Genomic DNA, 21,594 nt, shown 5'->3' with positions numbered 1-21,594 from the left:
TGCCAGACAATAAATACATCTTTTGTTTTGTTGGGGAAACAAGTATTAATAAAAGTAATGTTTTGCCAACTGGTCATTGGCACTAAAGATACAGCAAAAAGCCTGAGCCTGGTGTTTTTGTTAACACTGACACTATAATCTATCCGTTGTCTGTACCAGCTTATCCTGGTTACGGGCAAAGACAGTTATGATGGTGCACAAGAGGAAGGATACATCATAGACAAGGTTGCCAGTTTGCACAGGGCTGAATTTTATACATCCAGTAAAATGTGCAACCTTGCTGATAGTACTTAAACATATCAGGTATCATCCCACGTAGACTAAAAACTAACATAAAAGGAATAATTGTAAACTGCAGTAATGAAAACAGCTTAAACGAAACAAACAAAAGACGGAAACAAAGGAATAAAACCAGCACAAAGAGAATTGATTTGATGCACAGAAGTGCCTCAGAACCAATGTAATCTTGTCTGTCCATTTGTGTCATCCACCATCTCTCGGTGAATATCTGGTTATTAAAGAGGTCTTTTTGAAGCACCTCCACGTGTACATTAAGAGGACATCTGCTATCGATTGGTTTGGCCCTCAGCAGCCTGAGATCCAGGCTTAATGGACACTGCCCCCTGCTCTGCAAGACAAGAAATTGGATCTACTGGTCCCAGGTGTTAGTTATTCCAGAGCAGCATCATCCCTCAGCTCTAGCAGCTGTGTCTGTTTGTGTGGCGCTTTATGACAACCAGCCAAAGCTTTAAAGAAAGTAGGGTTCAGTAAAATGCAGCACAGAGCTCTGAAAAATACTCAGCCTGTTATATTATCTTTCTGTTTGGATCTCACACCAAACCCTTTCTGGTAGAGTGGAATTCCTGTTTCCTTTAATTATTGCAAGTCACGCCGGCCTAATGCAAAGCATCCCTACACCATTTTTTGCATTTCTGTGTTTGGTGTACAGCAGATTTAACAGGACCCCTGTCCTCCAAACAGTTCAGCGTTTGACTTATGACTCTTGCTGAAAGGTTTGCAGGTAAATTAGAGTGTTGTGGAAGAATTCCAATAAGCCTAAATATTCTTCTGGGATAGCAGTGATGTTACTTCATCACTCTCCCATGATGCCATTCCTACCTCCTCTCTTTTAGATAGTGGAGTCATAAAAATAGAGCTTTATTGAGGTGAGAGAGCTGGTTCTTGTTTAATTTTTTCTTTCTTCCTTGGATCTTTTTTGTCTACTTCACTGACTACATCACTGCGGTCTTGGGCTAATTTTGGAAGGATGACTACTCCTAGGAAGGTTCACTGTTGGCCTATACTTTCTGCCACATAGTTACAGTAGTTGGTATTTCATCATCTTTCTGCTTTCAGTGAATACAGTTATGATTTAAAACATGTATTTCATGTTCAGGTTGTCTTTGTTTTATATTAGACTTTGTTTTAGGATCTGAAACACTCCAATACAGACAGGGATGGGGAATTTCAATGTGCATATGCAGTGAAATATTTATCTGGGAGCTTGACTGAGAAGCCATCATTTTAATTTTGAAAGCCCAGTGCGGGTACTATTTAAATTCTGAACATATTGGATTTGAAATATTTTTCACTTTACTATACCGGAAAGTGAACTGCTCTGTGTAAATCTAAATGTTGGCGTATTGATTTTGGAAGTCAGCTTCATCCTCCATTATCTCATAAATTACACCCCACAACCAAGACTGACCTCCAAATACAGTATAATATCAAAGTGTCCAATACAAACGTCAGCTCTTCTGTTTCTGCACTTTTCCCTTTTTCTGGAACCATTTTCAAACCCTGTGTGGTTGCACAGCGGCCAGAGTAGAGACCTCTTTACTTTTGCAACACACAAAGAACGATTCATATAAGGCTACATCACAGGCGACACACTGACCATCTAGAGAGCAATGAAAATGAACATAGGATTTAGTCCCAGGTGTTTATTTCAGCATTATACTGCAGATATGGGCCAGTAGGAGCCTTAAGTGCTACAGTGTTGTTTGGTTTGACTTTCCGTGCATAGAAAAATTAAAGCAAACCAAATGCATCATGGATGGCATTTGAGAATCGCCTCGTCTGCTCATTGGTTACATGGATCTGGGGTGGAAATACAAGAGTAAACGGAGAGATGTTGTTCTATTCTAGTGAATTTGTTACAAAACATGGAAAAACTGCACAATTAGCCTTTGATCATAACTGTGGGAATTATCTGAGCAATAAACCAAACAAAATTTTGCAGCAGATGGTGAATGCAAAGCTTCCCATTTTGTAAAAAAGATGATCTGACAACTCTCTGTTTAGCTAAAAGTTGCTGTTTTGGGCTGGACTGAGGTTGGATCACAAACGAACCAAAATTCATTTGGGACTGGACTGTGACCACATTGAGTACCCAGTGTTTAGTAAGGTGTGATTGTTTTGGTCTGCAGTGGATGTTTTTGCAGTGCTGGGACCAAACAAACTGCACCAAGAGGGAAAATGAACCAGGGTTTGATCGAATCGAACTCAACGCGTTGGTTTGCAAACGCCTTTAATTAGCCACTACTGGTCGATTCAGTTTTGCTTTTCATTTGAATGGACCAATATCTAAGATATAGTTTTACATCAAAGTTACAAACCCAGAATTTTCTGATGTAACTAACTATATTGGTATATAGTGACGACAGTGAGGGGGTCCAGTGACTCTGCTTTGCTACTTTGCTATTTAACAAAGTTTATGATTCAGCTATAAACTTTTACTTACATTGCTACTTTTATTGCTTCTACTTATGCATATACCTGCTATTCTAGGCATGTCAGTCTCTATAGTCTCTGACCCCTGTGTGACCTGTCTGAGAAGTGAGGGATTTGGTGTCCTGTCTGTTATGCAGCTTCCCTCCATGACCCAGACCAAAATCATGCCAAGAGTAAAGTTGACTATCTTCAGTACGGCTTTTTTTTAGATTAATGACGAGCTCCTGCAGCATGTTTTGTGAAGAATGATGTCAGGGCATGGTGAGGTCTGCCTCAAAGTTCAGAACTGGTTTCAAGACCAAATCAATCACAGTGTCACTTATTATATTACTTACAGAATTCGTGGATACAACTGTTTTTAGTGCTGCTTGTATATGGATCCTGTCTACACACTTTGTAGAGCACTGTTTCCAAATTAAATCCACTCTAAAACCTATTTGTAATTTAAAAATGTGTCTAAATGAATTTAAATAAACAGGATTTGGGGTAAGTTTCTTGAAAACTAGTTGAAAGCCTGCATATTTAAGGAAGTGAATATATATTCTAGATTGTTTGGGGCTGGATTGAGGTTGGATCACAAACGAACCACATTTAATCGTTTTTAAACATTTGAAGTTGAACCAAAGTCCCGGCCCGTCGGGGCACACAGCAGGACCAAGAGCATGTATTATTTGCAATATAATTCCAGTGTCAGCTGTGTTTAAAGTGAAATAGGTTGACTTAAAAAATCCAGATGGTCGACAAGATTCTCTGTAAAGCATTTAAGGCTCAGTGTGGATTTAATTGAGATATCTTTTAACTATAATGTGCAAACAATAAGAAGATAAAAACCACATAGATGATTATAAATGTTTTTTATTTTGCTTTAAAACAGGTTTTAGCCTCGGTTACTTAAAATACAACCTGAACTGCCAAGGTAAACATCTTCAGATACACTAATTGTCTTGGTCCTGTGAGGGAATGGTAACTTCCTTTATAAATGAGTGCTATTAAGCCTTAATGCTTTCCAAGCATGATGGAGCAGCTAATTTTAGCTTGGATGCTAATGGCAGTCTAGGACAATTAACATGTCTATTACTGCCATAAACTGTGAATAACACTGAACAGCAGAAGCCATTTATTCTCTTAGAGTCTGGTAGCAAAGTAGACAGCTAAAGAGCTGTGCAGAGAGAGAGAGAGTGTGTGTGTGTGTGTGTGTGTGTGTGTGTGTGTGTGTTGGTTATGTGGATGCTAAAATCAAACAGAACAGAGGTGTTACTGTGATGCAATAGATATATTTTCTACAGGAACAAAGATGCCACTGTCAGTCAAGGTCAGCTGTCCTCTTAAGTAAATGTGATTTGACATGATTTATTGTGTTTATTTTTTAGCCGGACGCTTTGACTAAAATAACTTCATGAACTAATCTGGAGCTCTCACTTTCCTGTACATGCACTGTGCAGAGCCAGTGAATTACTGCTGCTGTACCGTGGAACGATGCTGGTTGGCTTAAAAAAAAAAAGAAAAAAAAAGAAAAAAAAAGCTTGTGTGTAAGTTATTTTATTTTTATTTATTTTTTGGGTTGAAGGAATAAATATTCTTTTACTGAAAGACAAGTTTTATGTTACATTATTGCTGTTCTGCTCTGTGCATAGAACAAGTTAAGAAAGATGTAGATGGAAGAAATGCAAGACAGAGAGGCTGATAGGGGATTTAAATCACCACTGTCCCGGCAATGGGACTGCATGTGATTTAGGGACTGTGTGAAAGTTATTAAGAGGGGAGGGGTTGTCAGAGGAGGGGGCCGGTTATGTATTTTTTTTTGTTGAAAGGGGGGTACAATAAATCTGTAAGGTTTTAGAGTTATTGTCAATATCATAGCCAGCATCATAACTGCAGTTTTTCTGTCCTTTGCCTTTTTCTTGTCTCGCTTTTCAGGAGTGTGCACATTGTTTATTATTATGCTATTTTCTGATGATTATTTTCCTGATTGGGGTAGGGGTGGAGGGGGCTCTATCACATAATTCCTAAGTTTAAATCACCAAACATCCCCATTGGGAACACTAATCAGTCGAAACAATTGTGAATTGGCTCGCTATTTTTGTACCTTTCTATCCAATAAAACGTGTGGTAGCTCGTACTGTGTTCGTTTTAGAAACGTCTTTTGGGTGCTTTTCACAATCATTATGCAATTTTTGAAAGGTAAGGTTAGTGCTGCTGTCTCACAGCTAGAAGGTCTGTGGTTCGAGTCCCCTGTCTCACGCCCAAAGACAGCAAGGTCCAGCCCCCTGCGATGCCGAACAGGATAAGTGGTTACAGATGGATTGATGATAGAACTAGGCTCACTAAGGTGGACAGGGAACATTTTTTATTACAGTTAGTTGAAAGGCGTCACTGGTCACAACTCAGGGCAGCTGGTGGGGGCTTTTCTCTGCCAACTTTGGATGTTCTCCCTGAGCCACTGTGGGTTTTATCTGGGTACTTCAGATTGGTGACTGCACAGTGCCTGTATATGTTAGTGTGAATGGTTGTCTGTCTATTTATATCTCTTAAGGCAACCGTCACTGGGAACGCTGAAGGAATCCAAGCGAGGGCTGATGGTCACTACGAATACATGGATTCTAAAAGTGATTTGCGGTGAGTTCAGAGAACTTAGAAAATTCCAGTGAAAATAGTTTTTTCCTTTAGGTATCTGTCAGCATTTAAATGCTGACATCAGCTTTTGTCTTCAAAAATACATTTTTATATTTTAGAAATAAGAGTCAGCAGTAAATGCCAACCCTGAAGTAGAAGCTTTCAAAGTCTCTATTATTGTTCACAATTGCTGCTGTGTAGACAAACATAAAAAGAAGATAACTTCATCTAACAGTTCTAAGAGCTACAAAAAAAGCTTCTCTGGTCATAAAAGGAATTATGTGTTAGTCCTGTGACGTGTCCAATTAACAGCATACGTATTTTATATAATTTATGGATGTTAAACAGGTGCTTTACAGCTTGCTGCATTATGGGTTGCGTAGATTGCAATCAGAGGGCCAACGCTGACCCCTGTCCAGCACAACAATAAAACCGCCAAGTCATCAGCTGTTAATAACATGTATGGTTTTTCTTCCCTTGACAAAAACATGCACACAACAAGGTGCAAATTGATGTCACCAAACAAACATGTGAGTCCTCTCCACTTTCATATGTGCAAAAGAGTGATAGTGTATGTCAAGTCTTTTCAAAGCTGCACCATAATGACAATAAAATCAGAAAGGATCCACATTGGGTTAGTGTTACAGCCTTGAAAGCATTGTATCTAACGCCTACAGTAAATTACTGTAATGCCCTGTTTTCAGGCTGGCTGAAGAAATCATTAAGGAAAATACAAATTAGCCTAAATGCTGCTGCACGGAGAGAACATATTACTCGTGTTTTAAGGACCCTTCATTGGCTCCTTGACTATTTTAGAGTACATTTAAAAATTATGCTGTTCAGTTTCAAAGCTGCAAATCGCTAATGGTTTGTACCATACATTTTTAACAAGTAAGTGCCTTCTACGCCTCAAAGATCTTCTAGCACTGGTCTCATGGTTATTCCTCACACCAGAACCAAGGTACATGGCCATCTGGCCTTTGCCCTGATTGGTCCAGTTCTCTGGAACGACAATAAGAATTTGCAACGAAAACTGTGACACAACTTTGAAGGTTCTCCGGAGTTTCTTACCCCCACTCTATGAAGCCCAAACCAATTTTTTTTCAACATGTGCATGTGCCTACAGTATGAGGATTCATAGCACACAACTGCCAAGAGATGCATGTAATTCCAGTGACCAACAGTTGGTGGCAGTGATGCAACAAGAAAGGCAGCAGTGTGTGAACAAAGGTGGGGAAGAAGAAAGACTGTCAGCAAGCAAGCATTCAAAAAGGCAGTTTTGCAAATGGTTTGTGATGAAGAAAATGCATCTGTCACACTCAACCTTATGTTTTTTGTTGACAAGACAATTCCACAGGGTACCTTTAATAAATGTCATGTAATGCTGGAGTTTTGAGTCTGCCAACAAATGGGAAAGCATTTTCAGAAGAACTGAGACTGTACTGCAGTGGTAGGGAGGCAGGAGCTCTCACTGAGTTCATGGTGTAGCGGAAGAGCTCACTGATTAGTGTGCAAAAGAAGACAATTATCTGGGCTCCCTGCAAATTTAGTCAGCTTAGATGTTAAAACGTTTCATGCAAATTGAAATAGGACATAGGACTAAATGTACAAAGACACAGAAAGGATTAAACCACAGTCTGAGTGACCTGTAAAAGATATTGCAACAAAATTAAAACAGCAAGAAACAAACTGCTACAGGGCACTGAAATGTGCCAAAAAGTACATTTACTTAAATTCAAGGTGATTTTCCAAACTTCAGTGTGTGTGACACAGGCTCCGTGTGTGTTTTTGTGTAAACTACTGCTGCAACTCTAAGACAGAAACTTCCCCACTCCTACCTGTACACTCCAGGCAGTGTCTGTGGAATGATGAAGCTCTTCTCCAGGTCACGGAGTACATCGTTCAGCATCCGCACGTGGGAGGGATCACGCTCTTTGGGGTCGTTTGCCGGCCTCATTGTTTCAGACTGGAAAAAAGCTGCGTGGTCTCTCAGAGTGGAGGCGGAGGACAGCATAGGGGTAGACACCATGTTCTTGTCTAGACGCATATAGAGGGAAAAAACAAAGCAATAGAAACAACACATGAAAACCAAAATATGAAAGGATGTAAATAAAATAGTGTCTATAAATAGTGTGTAAATACCTTCCAGCAATGGTGACTGAATTAAAGCACTATGTTAAAGAAGTACATATGTAAAACACAGAAAGATAGAGGTGAGGATTTCATGTTTAAATTTTATGTGGACTTAAAAATTAAACCAAAATCTGTCCCTAACAACATTTGACCTCTGTATCAAGATTCTAAAAAACACAGATTGCAACATGTTGTAACACTGGCCAAACATGGGATGTCTGAACAGTGATGATACATAAATGTGGTCTGATTATTCCCCTTATCTATATAAGTTAATGCTTAGAAGTGAATCTTTATATTCCTCAAAACTGTAATCATCAATCAATAAATATATTTTATTTTAAATTTTGTTTAAGGATGCTGTCTTCTGTGCCTTTTTATCCATTTACATGTACACTGAGGCATATAGAGCAGGTCCAGAAAATAATATCTACTTCTATCTACTATCTACCTTTATCTTTTTTTTTTACAACATTTGAATCATTGTTGATTTAAATTTTCGAAAAAATTTACCTAAACTAATAAATCAATCAATGGCTTTCGGCTTGTCCCTTCAGACTTCGCCAACATGCTCCGTACGCTGATTTGGCATTTGTCTTTCTCAAACCCGCTACCTTCTTCATCCCAACCCAATGCTCTCCCACTGAGCGTCCAGGCCCAGCTTCTTATCTAAGTGCAAAAACAGTGAAAACATCTGTGCAAAATGCTTCAAATTAATGCACCGGAAAAAAGTCTCAGCTGATGAGGCTTGCAAGTCCTTTACAAGAGTCACAGGTGCTCTCCTACTAATCTTCATTAATGGTCCCTCAGTTTTTGAGAATGGTCAGCTCAGCTCGAGGGAGATTTATGCATGTGCCACCAGTTTCTTAATTAAAAATTTACTGCACTCCAAGGGACATTTAATGACTCAGACATTTTTGTATCTATTGCCTCACTCCTGCTTTTTAATAAGCTTTTCACAGAATTCGTTTGGCTTTATGGTGTAGATTTTAGGCATGATCCTGATTAATAACTTAACCTTCTTGATACAGGTGTATTTATACTACTTTAAACACATTGACTGCACTCAGATGGTCTCCATTGAAGTATTTGTTTGACTATGGAACCTTTGGAAATTTGCTGAACCAGGGTTTCATCTTTATGCAATCACTTATTTTCAGTTTTATAGTAGGTAGACATCTGTTTTCACTTGTAAGATATTGATTTGATAAAATGTTTCCAATGAAAAACAAAATTAAGGTGAAAAGCCACTGGATGACATTTGTCCTTCTCATATGAGCAACAGAACCATTTGTTCAAAGAACGTCCCCATGACAGCAAGTCAAAAAGTCGAAAAAACACTGAATTACAACTGTGCAAAAAGTCGTTTTGTTGGAGTTGGGAAAAATGTAAGTGGGAAATAGAAAAAATGTTGTTCAGTTAAAAATTATACAGAGACAAAATATAACAGAAATTTTATATTTCTGATGTTGCCCAAATGTTATGTGTGTATGTTGGTTGTTTTACGCTGCTTTGATAGAAATAATGTGATGAGATGGAATAGCTGAAGTCACATGACCAGGACTATCCAGGATAGTGCGCTACTTTTTGCTCAGTCTAAGCTTGTACAGGCTTCAGTACCCATGCGACCCTGCCAGGAAAAGGTTGTGCAGGTACATTTACAGACATCTCACATGATTCAAACATGTACAAACAGATCAAACTCAGGATATAATTTTAGACTCAAACCCATCTCATGTCTCTTTTAACCGTCATGTCAACTTCCACTAAACAGACCTTCTTCTCTGTTCACACTTCTGACCTTCCCCCAGAAGTAATAAGTACTAAATAGGAGCACTGCCTTTGTGTCTAAATCCAAACAAACCACCATGTTTGCACAGTTATAATCCAGCATTTCTGAGAGTTCTGCATGAAAATAAGTCCTATGCTAATTGCCATTTTGGTGTCAGTCACTAAAAGCGTGCAATTTCAAGAGATGGCGGTTGGCGTAGGGGAATTCTTTTATCAGCTGCATCGGTGGGTTGAATGAGAGCACAGGACTTTAGGTTGGATGACTTGTTCAGTTTGTGATGTGTGGAAAAGCAAAGTAAGTTGTGAAATCAGGTGTAGTGGTCAGAGTGGTGGCACACGTGGTTCTCACGCAGGAGACTGCAGTTTGCATCCTGCCATACATACGATAAAACGGCTAAAATGATCATTAAAATATTAAAGCTACATGAAAGATATGGGTTTATTGAAAAGTATGATCTGTGATGATGAACTTCTGCTACCATCAATACTGATACCAAAATAACAATTTGTCTACTTAATGTGATACATTATACACTATAATTATGGGAAAGGAAGTGCTATGCATTAAAAATAAAGACAATATGTGTGTGGTATGAATACCCTCAATTTTTAACTTGATATGATTCATACTTTCAATAATTATCAGTCCATACTAGCGCTTCATTAGGTCCTGGAACTACCTGCCAAGAGTATCAGGAGATGGTGTCATAGCTTTGTGGTCACAGTTCGAAAACTAAACATAGAGCCACAACTTTGCAACAATTACTTACAAAAACGACAAGACTGGCCCTGAGATAGACCGGTGACCTGTCTAGGTGCAAGGGTGTACCTTGATAATAGAGGGATGAATGGAAGACAAGATTAGGTTTAGAGAAAAGGTCATGGATTAACACCAGCGACTTACTGTGAGACAGCAAATAAACTGGTGCCTCTTGTTTCCAACTCCTGTCCTTTGACACCCACCCATCCACTGAAGCCACTTCCATATACAGACATTGTTGCTTTTAAATTACATGACCGACTGTTGGTCTTGCTAACCATAACCAAACCATAATTATAATGCACAAATATTGTAGAGGAAAATTTGAAGAAATTTAGATGCAATACACATAGTTTAGTAAAAGGGGCCAAAATGTTTTTATAATATTTTTGTTTATAATAATATTTGACCTGAAAACTTTATGTGCACACGTACTTCACCCTGGTTTGTGTGTGTTTGACTTCGAAAACATAATCTAAGGAATTAGTGCCTAGGTTCAGAGCAGGAACCTTAGATTATGCCTTTTTTCAAAAACTCCAATCAAAGCCAAAACTAATAACTCCCAACATATCGGTCTTAATCAACGGAACGTGCAGTGTGTGTTTGGACTAGAGAGAATCACAGTGTGTTGAGAAAAGAGCATGACTCATCGGAGGGGAGAGGAGAAGACAGTGGAGACAAAAATAGAAAATGGGAACTGTTCTCTCCTACAAATTTAAATGGCTCCGGCTCCACGCAGCCAGCTGGGACTCATGAAATATTGTTTGATTGTTGTAATCCATCACATCTTTTGACACACGGGGACCTGTGCGAGCATGTTTGTATTTGGGTATACTGTTGGGACTCGGCCTCTTGCAAGAACAGTGGCAGATAGGAAAGAGGAAAACAAAGAGCTTTAGGGTGATGCTTTGATCCGTTGAAATACTTTTAGTACACCAGCAGACACATGACTACAAACGCTGGGGCTTTGGTAGGTTTGAATGATTTTCTAATGTTGGTTTTTAATCTTAGACTGATCAGGCCAGATGGTTTTAATATCAATATATTATGAGCAAATAAATGCTGATGTATTATTATGGGTTAACCACTTGTCAGCACATACAGTGGTTTAATTTCGTACTTTCTGGCAAAATGTAAGTAATTGGCTCAGTAGTTTGAAGATTTGAAGTGGTACTCGTAGCGAAGAATTTTTTAGAACTAATACTCACACTTTTACTTGAGTACTTTACCACTTCTGCACACTGGGTTTCACATGTTACTGTGTATCTGGCTGTGTTGGAATAATAGTGAACTTTCCCCGAAGAAGCCGACCTTCCAAAATTTCTCCAAGAGCGTGGAAGCAACCCTTTTATAGAACTGTCCGATGGACTGATGAGTCAAAGTTTGAACTGTTTAGAAGCTAATGTCTGTTACATTTGGCACAAACAAAACACAGTAAAACACAGTATACTCTCAGTATAATTACTCTCATGCATGGTGGTGGTTGTGAGTGTGTAGGGAGGCTTTACTGCATCAGGACCAGAGCGACTTGCCATAATTGAAGAAAACATGAATTCTACCCTCAGAGAGTGAAGACATCCACCCATCAGTTTATGAACTGAAGCTCAGTTGCAACTTGATTATGCAGCAAGAAAAGGATCCCAAACATCAGATTGAGTTGATCTCAGAATAGCACAAAAGGAATCAAATTAAAGTTTAGGAGGGATCTAGATAGAGTCAGGATCTGAACTAACCAAGAAGTTTAGGGGTTGATTACTTACTAATAACAGACAATAACAGTTTCTTCACACGTGCACTTTCCCTGAAGAACAGTTACAACAGTTAATGTCAGACAAACAAATCCTTGTGCAATAACCCTGTAACATGAAAACCTTCTGCTGTACCTGCAGATTAGATTATAACTAAGTAGGGTGAACATAGTATAGTAGTTATGAGAGTATAGAGTGTAGATATGTACTGCATATAAACCATCTTTATATGTACATGTATCTTATTTCTTCCAGCACTCTTGCCCTACTCCCACGCATCAAATTTGTACCGTATTGTGATTTTCTACAGTTTGCAGAAAGCTCAGTGTTCTGTGTAATATACATAAATGTGTACTGTATCATTATACACACTCTATCTATGACTCTATCCACATTTTCCTACAGTACTTAAAATGTGTAAACATACTCGGACAATAAAGCTAATCCGATTCGGTTTAGGTTGTAAACAACTTTTCAGATTTTGAAACTGAGAAACATTTTATGGAAAATAATAGCTCATGTTCAATTTGATGGCAGCCACCCATCTCAAAAAAGTTGGAACAGGGTGATGTTTACCATTGTGTAACATCCTCTCTTCTTTTAATAACTGTCTGTAGACATCTGGGAAGTGAGGAGACCAGGGAACATGTCACGGTTAAATAAATATCAAATGATCCTCCATTCAAACTTTGTGTTGGGTTGTGTTGTAATCTGACGCTGCCAATAAATTCAAAATGAGCTAATATTTTCCATCAAATACTAAAATATCTCAGTTTCAATATCTAATATGTTGTTTATGTACTATTGTGAATAAAATATGGGTTGATGAGATTTGGAACTCATTGCATTCTTTTTTATTAACACATCTTCCCAACGTTTTTTTGAAATTGAGGTTGTATGTCTGAGATGTGGACGTTCTGACTGCATGCTCTTACTTTTCTATACTACAGCCTGTACATTATGTGGGTGATGGCCAATGCATGATTTTGCATGGTCTACACTTATGTAATGCTTTTCTACCTACTGGCACTCAAAGTGCTCTACACTGCTTCTCATTCACCCATTCACACTCACAATCACACACACACACACACACACACACACACACACCCATTGGGGAGCTGCCATGTAACTGTGTTCAGTGTCAAGGACACTTCGACATGGGACCAGAGGAGCCAGGGATTGAAGCAACATCTGTGGGACTGGTGGACATCCGCTCTACCTCCTGTACCACAGTCTTTATAAATATGTATTTATTTACCTTTTTGGGTATAATATGTAAGTACTTCTATTCATGTTCTTTTTTTTGTCCTTGCCTCTGTACTCAACCTCAATAAGCTGACCCTCTTTTTTTCATTTTCTTTTCTCTTCTTTCCTTCTCCTTTTACTTTATAGCTATTATAGACATTGCAGAGATAAATACACACACACACACAAATACACACTATATTTTAATGATTTGAAGATGTTACTTTGTCTTCCATGTCTAATGTTTTGTGTTTAAGTAAAAGTAAAAAAAAAAACTTCACCTTTTCGGCACCAGGCACCGAAAGGGCATCTAGTGTAACACAATTCTTTTATGTTAAACGTCAACAATGCTGGAGGACGACTGCGCGAACACAGTAGTTAGGTTGGGTCTTGGGTCCAAAGGCAACATGGACATGCAGACTTAGGCTTAACATGTTTATACTTAGGCTGAAGATCACTTGCTCACTTAAGCAAAGCTCAATATGGGTTTGCAGGCAAGACTTACACATTGCATGTCCGGAACCACATAACGTCCTAATGGTCACAATAACAACAGAATGGTTTTTGACACTGGACTCAATTCCCAGTCTCCTGCAGGAAAGTCCTCCGTGAGTCTACATACTACCCTAGTTGTTTCTGTAATTCATGTTGGTTGCTGTGTTGCCCATAGTGATCACTGATTGGACAGTAATAATTTAGTAAATTTTGTATGTGACACTGCTAATAACAAGTAGGATCTGGGTGTTATGCAAATACTTTTAAAAATACATTTAAAAGTACTTATTGAAGTCAAGGTCAGAACATGTTGTTGAGAAATTTTTGAAAGACATTTGCCATCTGTGCTTAACATATAACTGGAAACACTTTCCAAAGATCAAACAACAGGTAATCCATAATACATAAAATGTAACCTGGGAAAAAAAACAGTCACAAAGATCACTTTAAAAAACTTCAACACTTAGCAGTCAAAGTTGTGAGCACTAGGTTCTGCAGTGTCAAATGTAGTGTGGTGTTTTAGTTCTACAAACAGTGCTCAGAAGTGGAAAACTCTGGAGGCACAAAAATTACGACTGAAATAACATGAATGAGTGGGGCTGAAGAGAACAGTTTTAGAAGCACAAATGCACCAACTGGCAAGCTGGAAAGATACAAAAGATGAATGAAAAATCTGAATGACATTGGCTTTTTAGTTCATGAGAAAGAGGCCAGTATTTTTTGAAGGTACCTCTTGAACACCCAGAGACTCTTACAGCCATCTTGATGATAAAGTATTATTGATGAAGTATACAATGGGGCTAATTTCTTTATTGCCTACTTGATCCAAATCCTTATTCTAAAATATTGCATTTAAAACTTTACCTTATTGATATGATAGTTGTAGTAGTTTTTTGTGAGACCTGTAGTTAATAAATTATGGGACATATTTAAGTTCACACTACTGTGGACCAACATGGCACAGTTTCTTAGCATATTCATGCATATGCTTGGTTTTCAAACTAGAACATGTATGTGTTTGTTGCTCCCATGTTTCAAATGTAGCAAATGTAAATCCACATACATTCATTGAGGCCAAATGGCTTCCTAAATGTAAAATGCAACATGAATCCTATTGCCTGGTGAGTTTTGATAGTGTCTCTCAATTCATAAACATCGAGGAGACAAAAATGTTGCCATGGATGCTGTAGTGGACATGGCTTCATGAAAAGCATAAACTGGCCTCTTGGACTCATTGGACAAGTACCTGAAATTTGATTTCATGTTAGCTCTCTATATTATTTAGGACATGCTGGAGTTTCTCTACGCTACTTCAGAGACGCTTGGTACCTGTTGTATGTCAAGGAGCATTGAATCTATTATACATATACTGTTTCCTTTGTCATTAAAATGTCATAATTCTTTTTACATTTTACATTTTGCAGGGCTACATAATAGAAGTCAGAATCTTTACTTTAATCTTTACCTCTAATTACACAACTAAATGTGTTTTTTTTTTTAACTTTGCCACTATAATATGAGTAATTAAAACTCCAAAGTGAACATTCACAGTGGGTTTAATCCCTTTAATCCATTTGTACGGTTATGCACAGCTATTTTGATTTCTACAGCGTTCACTGTTAATTCCCAGCACTGACAATAGCCTGCTCTACCTTTCTTTGGTATTGCTGTTGAGGACTAAAGGCAGCACTGCTACTGAGTACTATCACTACAGTACATTAATGGAGATTTATGTCAGATCAAACTAGTCCAAAGGCAGTTTCATGTGAAAAGAGAAAAGAAAGGAGAATTGTGATTAAAAAAGTTGAACAAATGGTTTTTAGGGGATTCAATTAGCTCTGGTTGTTTGATCTGAGTCCCCTCCATGTCTGCCAGTCATGAATACTGCAGTGCTCCACACCGGCTGTGAAGAATCCATTAAATATCACTGGCCCTCTGCCGCAGGGAGCTGCTAAAAGCAGGGACCAGAGACACACACACATTCACACATACACAGAAGTATTACTACTCACACAAACACACCCACAGCACTTTCACATCCACTGAAGTCACATCACACTAATCTTTGAAAAGACCCAAAAAATGCATGCATCACTAACTACTTATGTTTAAGACAGTTAATAACATGGCAGCAGTGCATTTAGACATGTAGACATGGTCAAGACCAACAGGTGAAGTTCAAACTGAACATCAGAATGAGGAAAAAAGGTGATTGAAATGACTCAGAATGGTCTGGATATTTCTAAACTGCTGATCTACTTGGATTTTCACACACAACCATCTCTACGGTTTGCAGAAATATGGAGAAAATATCCACGGAGCCATACGTAATTCGCTGGGTGGAAATTCCTTGTTGATGCCAGAGTTCAGAGGACAAGTCCCATAACGGCTTCGAGCTAATAGAAAGGCAACAGTAAGTCTATTAACCACCAGTAACAACTGAAATAGCCAGAAGAACATTATCATTTACTTTGTCACATCATACACAGCCTTTACTGACATTCTACTGAGATGCACACATCTGCTAGTACAAGAGGGAACTTTTCTCAGCACAAACACTGGAGGCACTTTTAGCAATTGCACTTTGTTTGTGAATTCGACATGTTTCTTGAACTTAAAATGTTTTGATTGATTGATCAATTGAGCTATTGGGCACTAATCTACATTGTTTTTTCCTCTTGCATGACTTGTAGTAAATAATTTTGCTTGTATTTTTTTTAATACATGAAATGAAATTGAACCAAGAGGAAAATGACCCGAGTTCGGACCACAGCAAAGGAAATGTAGGAAGCTCCCTAACAGCTGAATGTTCCGGAAAAATAATTAGTGGACCTTGTTTAGACTTATTAGATGTGATTTATTAAACCTTTACATATATCTCTGGGAACTGGGGGCAGACATAAAGCCCCACATTCACATATTATCACATTTTAAAGTTCATGTACAGACAGCAAGACTGACAGCCAAAATGAGCTAAGTTGTGCTAAAACACTGGGCCTCGTGCAGGAATCACTTAGACAAACAAAATATGAGCATTTTAAGAGAATTTTTATCATTCACCAATTTTGACAAATTCCCAAATACTTGTCTGTAATGTAAAGAACCATTATACTAACTTTCTCCATCGCCTTTCTCTGAAAGAACAATTTACGACGAAGTTTGTGCAGTCAAGAGAGTTTGGGAAATCAGATTTAGAAAATGTGCAGCACTCCATGAAAATACACCAAACTTTTCAATTCAATCACCTGGAGACTTCCTCTAACCCCAACCATATCCATATCCGCTATATGCCCAACCCTAACTTTAGCTGTAACCTAACCCTAAACATAATCTTAAATCTTCCAATAAAATTCCATGATTTCTTCATGGGGACCAGCATCTTTATCCCATAAAGAAAGACATGAGACTGTCCAATCAGATTTAAGTCCCCATAATGTGAGTAAGCAAACACCCATACACACATGAAAAACTATTTATTTCGTTGTCCTTTTCCTCCTTCTCTTGTTTCTCTCCATCTGGTCCCTCTGTATTTTTAACCAGCCGAGATAAAAGCTCCCTCCCACCTGTTTTCCACTTGAACAGGAGAAAAGCATTGAGATTATCTGCACGTTTCGCAAAGTCAAATTTATAACTTTAAGACATTTATAATGCCACCTGGAGTTAAATTTAATACAATTTAATCACTACAATAAAGAAGCCAAAATCTGTCACAAGCAGCCTCTTTCTAATTACACACAGCTGATGAAAACTGTAAAACTAAATGTAAGCATAAGCAAAATGACACTCAGAGATCAAGGGTAAGGACATGATGCTCATTTGTGTATTATAAAGCAGATGCAATAAAGTAAAGCCTGTTCCCTAGTGACAATGTTTTACAGTAAGAAATGAGATGCACTCTGCTTCCATTCACGTCTTACACAAATTCACAAGATTGATTTAATCTAATTTAGCTTGTTCTTTCCCAAATCGGAGGGAAAAAGGGAAAATATGCACACAGCACCTAAAGGGACGTGAGCAAAAACAAAATAGCAATAATAAAATGGATCTTAATAAATTACTAGTTCTGTCAATGTTCATGTGATAATAACATGTTAATGTAAAGTCCTTTTAAAGGTTATTTTCTGTGACTGAGTAGATTAACACATTCAGAGTTTTGTTTCTGATGCACTTTTCCACTCTCTGCCTCTTTATCTACCTAGGCAGCTCTTACACACACACACACACACACAGACACACACACACACACACACACACACTCAGAGCACAGCAGGTGCAGCAGGGAGACAGATCCCAGCTGAGGTGAGACACTCATGTCGACGACTCTTTTACTGAATCACTACATGCAAATACAACTGGGCAAATAAAAAGCCAATAAAACCTGTGAAATGAAACATCTATCAAACAAGCATTAATGTGAAACAGTAATATCTAATATGCTAAAACATTAGCTGTCTGTATGTTACGCTGACCATATTTTCTGAAAACAAAACCTGATAATTAAGCCTTGATGGACTCTTAGCACCCTCCAAACTAAACAGACCCCCCTCTCTCTACCAGCTGTACTTAACTGCAGTTAACCACACACTGTAAGATTGATAGTGAATTACAGTGAGTGATTTTTATAATTACAGTATTTTAAAGTTTGCCCAGTGGTTAATTTGCCCAGGAATTTTTTATTTTATTTTATGTAGATAAAAGGATAAGAGACATATTAAATGTTCTTTAGCTCCACCAACTCACTACCACGAGTTGAATGTGTCCCCTCCCAAGTTGATAACAGCATTAAAACTGGACATGTGTCGATTTATTAGCAATTTAACCTATTGACAGCCCTAATAATAATTTTAATAAAAGTTTCTTGTGTGCACAAGGTGATATTTGGTGTGCATAAGAATATTTCCGGGTAATGTTCAAAAAAGTCTCACGTCCGCATAAGACACACAGAAAACAACATAGGTACTATATAATAAAAGGTGTCTTCACTCTACTGAATTCACAAGATCACTGCTATTTATTCATGCAGATGTTTCAAATGAATGCATTACATGTAACCTTTACCCAGTTGCACTTGGGACAAACTGAATTTCGTGGCGCTTAAAAATGAAGGCTGGACCCGATACAGTACATCTAAACCTGAGCAGAAATTTCATTACTAAATATCGAAAAGTTAAAGCATTAATTTACTTAACCTATTCAATACCAAAGTGAAAGACACTTTCAGTGAGACCGACAATGCTGTGCAGAAGTGTAAGCAGCTCTACAGTTTCCTTTCCTTTCCAATGTTTCTTACGTAGCATGGCGGGTGATTAAGAGCTGTTTGCTTCCGTGGGTTTCAGGATTTCATTCAAAGGCTTTATTATGTCAGCCACTTTCTGTTTAGTTTCCCTTTTAGACTCCTAAATGGGCACATTTCTGCGAGAACTGGTGCGGAAACTGTCGAGAAACTGTCAATAATGAACTTCAACTCTTGAAGAGTCTTTGTGTGCCGTTGTTAAAATAGCAGCCCATCAGATGTCCGGAGAAGGCAGTGCGAGCCCATTGCTGAGAAGAGGTCAAGTAACTCCTCCTCATCAGTTTCATCCATACTGCCCTGCAGTGCTTTTTCATGCTCAGCAAGTAAGTAATGCTGTTATCAGCGCATGCTGTGGGATGCTTCCTTTTTCCTAGTGCAAAGAGTATTGGCAGAACATATTTAGGATACGCTCTTCATACAGCTAACTCAATGTGCTTTTCAGAGTTACTGGGTTGTAAATCTAAATATAAAGACACAAACTAGTGTTTCTTTGTCCCCAAATCTCATTTGATGTTACCAATTTCCTACTTATCTTGCTCATAATAAATATACAACACGTTCTAAATCCCAGTGTCAGATAATGACGCTTAAGGCATCGAATTATTTGGCTTTTAACGTCCTTTGGTAACTCAAATTAAGGCCACAGCATTGATTTAGGTGTCAAATATTGAAGCGCCGGGGTTTCCAAATAAACTACACCGAAATCTCCAAGTGTCAATCACCGGCCAAATGGGTACTTTAATGGGTACCGTAAGCGTCAGCATGTAAAGGGGGTAGGTGACTTGCCAAAACAAAACTATGTACTGAAAATGGCTGGTAACATGTCTTTCAGAGCGTTTAGCAAGATTACAGTAACTACTTTCATCTGCAACTTGGTTTCCTGGCATCAGACGTTGACTGGACAAACAAAGCTTCATGACAGCTCAGTTAGATTATCAAGGTAGGTTGTGTCACAAACAAGAAAAAAATCATCAACCACCAGTGGAGTTCTTGTACAGGAGAATACATTGGACCTGTGAGTTAAGCATGGACTAGAATATACAGTAGCACTGCTAACAGGCTTAAACAGCCAAAATCGCTGTTTCACATTTGGTACCCAGTGAGAATCAGTGAAGTGAGGACTGGATGTGGCTAAGAATATTAAAAGTCTGATACTGTGGACCACTAATCAAAATTAATGAAACCAAAGATCCAAAAGAAACATTGGCTAAAGCTGTGTTATAATATCATTGATATTATTCTGCTTTAGAGTTTGTGTTTTGGCTCAACTTTCAGGCCTTTTAGCCTCGATGAAATCACTCACTTGAAGCAATATATTTTAACTCAGCACTTATTTGCAAAGCTGCCAGGAAGATGCGGCTTTCGTGCTAATACAAAGCCTTTCCAGTTGAACTGATAGAAAGGGAAACAGGGGAAGCAAGTGTATTGAAGAAACAAGCAGAGGCTAAAGACAGGTGTAATAGTCAGACATCTCTCTCTCTCTCATGTCATAATCTGTCCATTAGTCTCCGAAATAGAAGCATAACCCACTGAATCTGAACCCGACCTGCTGAGCAATTGCCTTGCTGTTACAATTGATGAGTTGCGGTTCCAGTACATCTGATAAAAACTGTTTGTCTCTTGCACACGCTGATCTTACTGTGTAAGAGATTGATAGATAATGGCGTATGGATTTATTTGAGCTCAAGCATTAAGTATGAATTATCTACTGTGTGTATTCTCCTATTGGAAATTTACAACCAGTGCAGCTACAGAGCAGCTTAAACACGAAATTGAGCAATATCCTTGAACGTTGCTGTTTGTCATCTCCTTCGAACAGATTTCTTGGTGCATAACAAAAGTGACAGTATATTTAGTTCGCTAGAAATTTGCAATTGTGCAAGCGCTCATTCAAAGGTCACCTTAATATTCAAAGACAACGTTTCTGCACACTCTGATACCATGACTGAATAAGCTGATTTTGGCTCTGAAGGCTTAAGAGGTTGCACAGCCTGTTAACTGCTGAATACTTGGCACACAGTTGAGTTCAGACCTTGACTAAAATGCTGAATTTTTCTTTTAATGCAGGTTGCACACTTTAAGTATTAAATATCTAAAATATTAACTCCAGAGTCCTCTGTCTGGTTAGTTAAGGCAACCCAAAGCGATAAAGCCTTTGTTGCACCACCTTATTAATGATAACACAATTCTGACAATTCGAGATACTTAAGAAGTTTGACTGAATACCGTTGATGGAAATCCATGAAGGTTTTCTTGCTGTGCAGTGTAAGTAAAATCACTCGTTTTCAATCGAGCCTGTCTAAATGAAACATATCGCTGCCTTGTTTTTATTTTCAGTTCAAATGAGTTCAACAGAAAATGCCATTTGATCGAAAATATTACTAATCGCGGCTGTGAAGCTCCGAGGTTACAGGAGAAAGAGGCGAGATGTTGAACACTTGGTATGAATTGTACAAATCCAGGAATCAAGGTCACTGTGCTGTAGAATGATGAAAGCAGAGATCAATAAGTCCAGGTCAACAGATGAAGCAACGTTAAATCATTCTTATGGGAGAAACAGGCACAGTGCGTGTGCGTGTGCACGTGTGTCTGGTGTTCTGTACAGTATGCGAAGAAGTAAAAACTTTTCTCCAAAAGATTTAAAGTTTGGTTGGATAGACTAAAAATCTAAATGACATAACATGTACATACACTCTCATTTGGCTTTCTCTCTCTCGCTCTCTCTCTCTGTGCGCGCGTGAGTGTGTGTGTGTGTGTGTGTGTGTGTGTGTGTGTGCGCG

At 38.4% G+C, this 21,594-nt stretch overlaps 1 protein-coding gene across 4 annotated transcripts in view; it reads right to left on the bottom strand.

The window, feature by feature from the left end:
* LOC137132113 (inactive N-acetylated-alpha-linked acidic dipeptidase-like protein 2) overlaps positions 1 to 21,594 on the bottom strand; it is a 457,260-nt gene that overhangs the window by 8,493 nt on the left and 427,173 nt on the right. For all 4 annotated transcript variants that reach the window (XM_067514226.1, XM_067514227.1, XM_067514229.1 and 1 more), the window contains one exon: positions 7,185 to 7,383. In XM_067514226.1, coding sequence (XP_067370327.1) covers positions 7,185 to 7,383 — 199 coding nt within the window. The remainder of the gene's footprint in view (positions 1 to 7,184; positions 7,384 to 21,594) is intronic.

This window comes from Channa argus, chromosome 8, assembly GCF_033026475.1.
Source record: "Channa argus isolate prfri chromosome 8, Channa argus male v1.0, whole genome shotgun sequence".
Lineage (NCBI taxonomy): Eukaryota > Metazoa > Chordata > Actinopteri > Anabantiformes > Channidae > Channa > Channa argus.
This window is presented reverse-complemented; position numbering and strand designations above follow the sequence as displayed.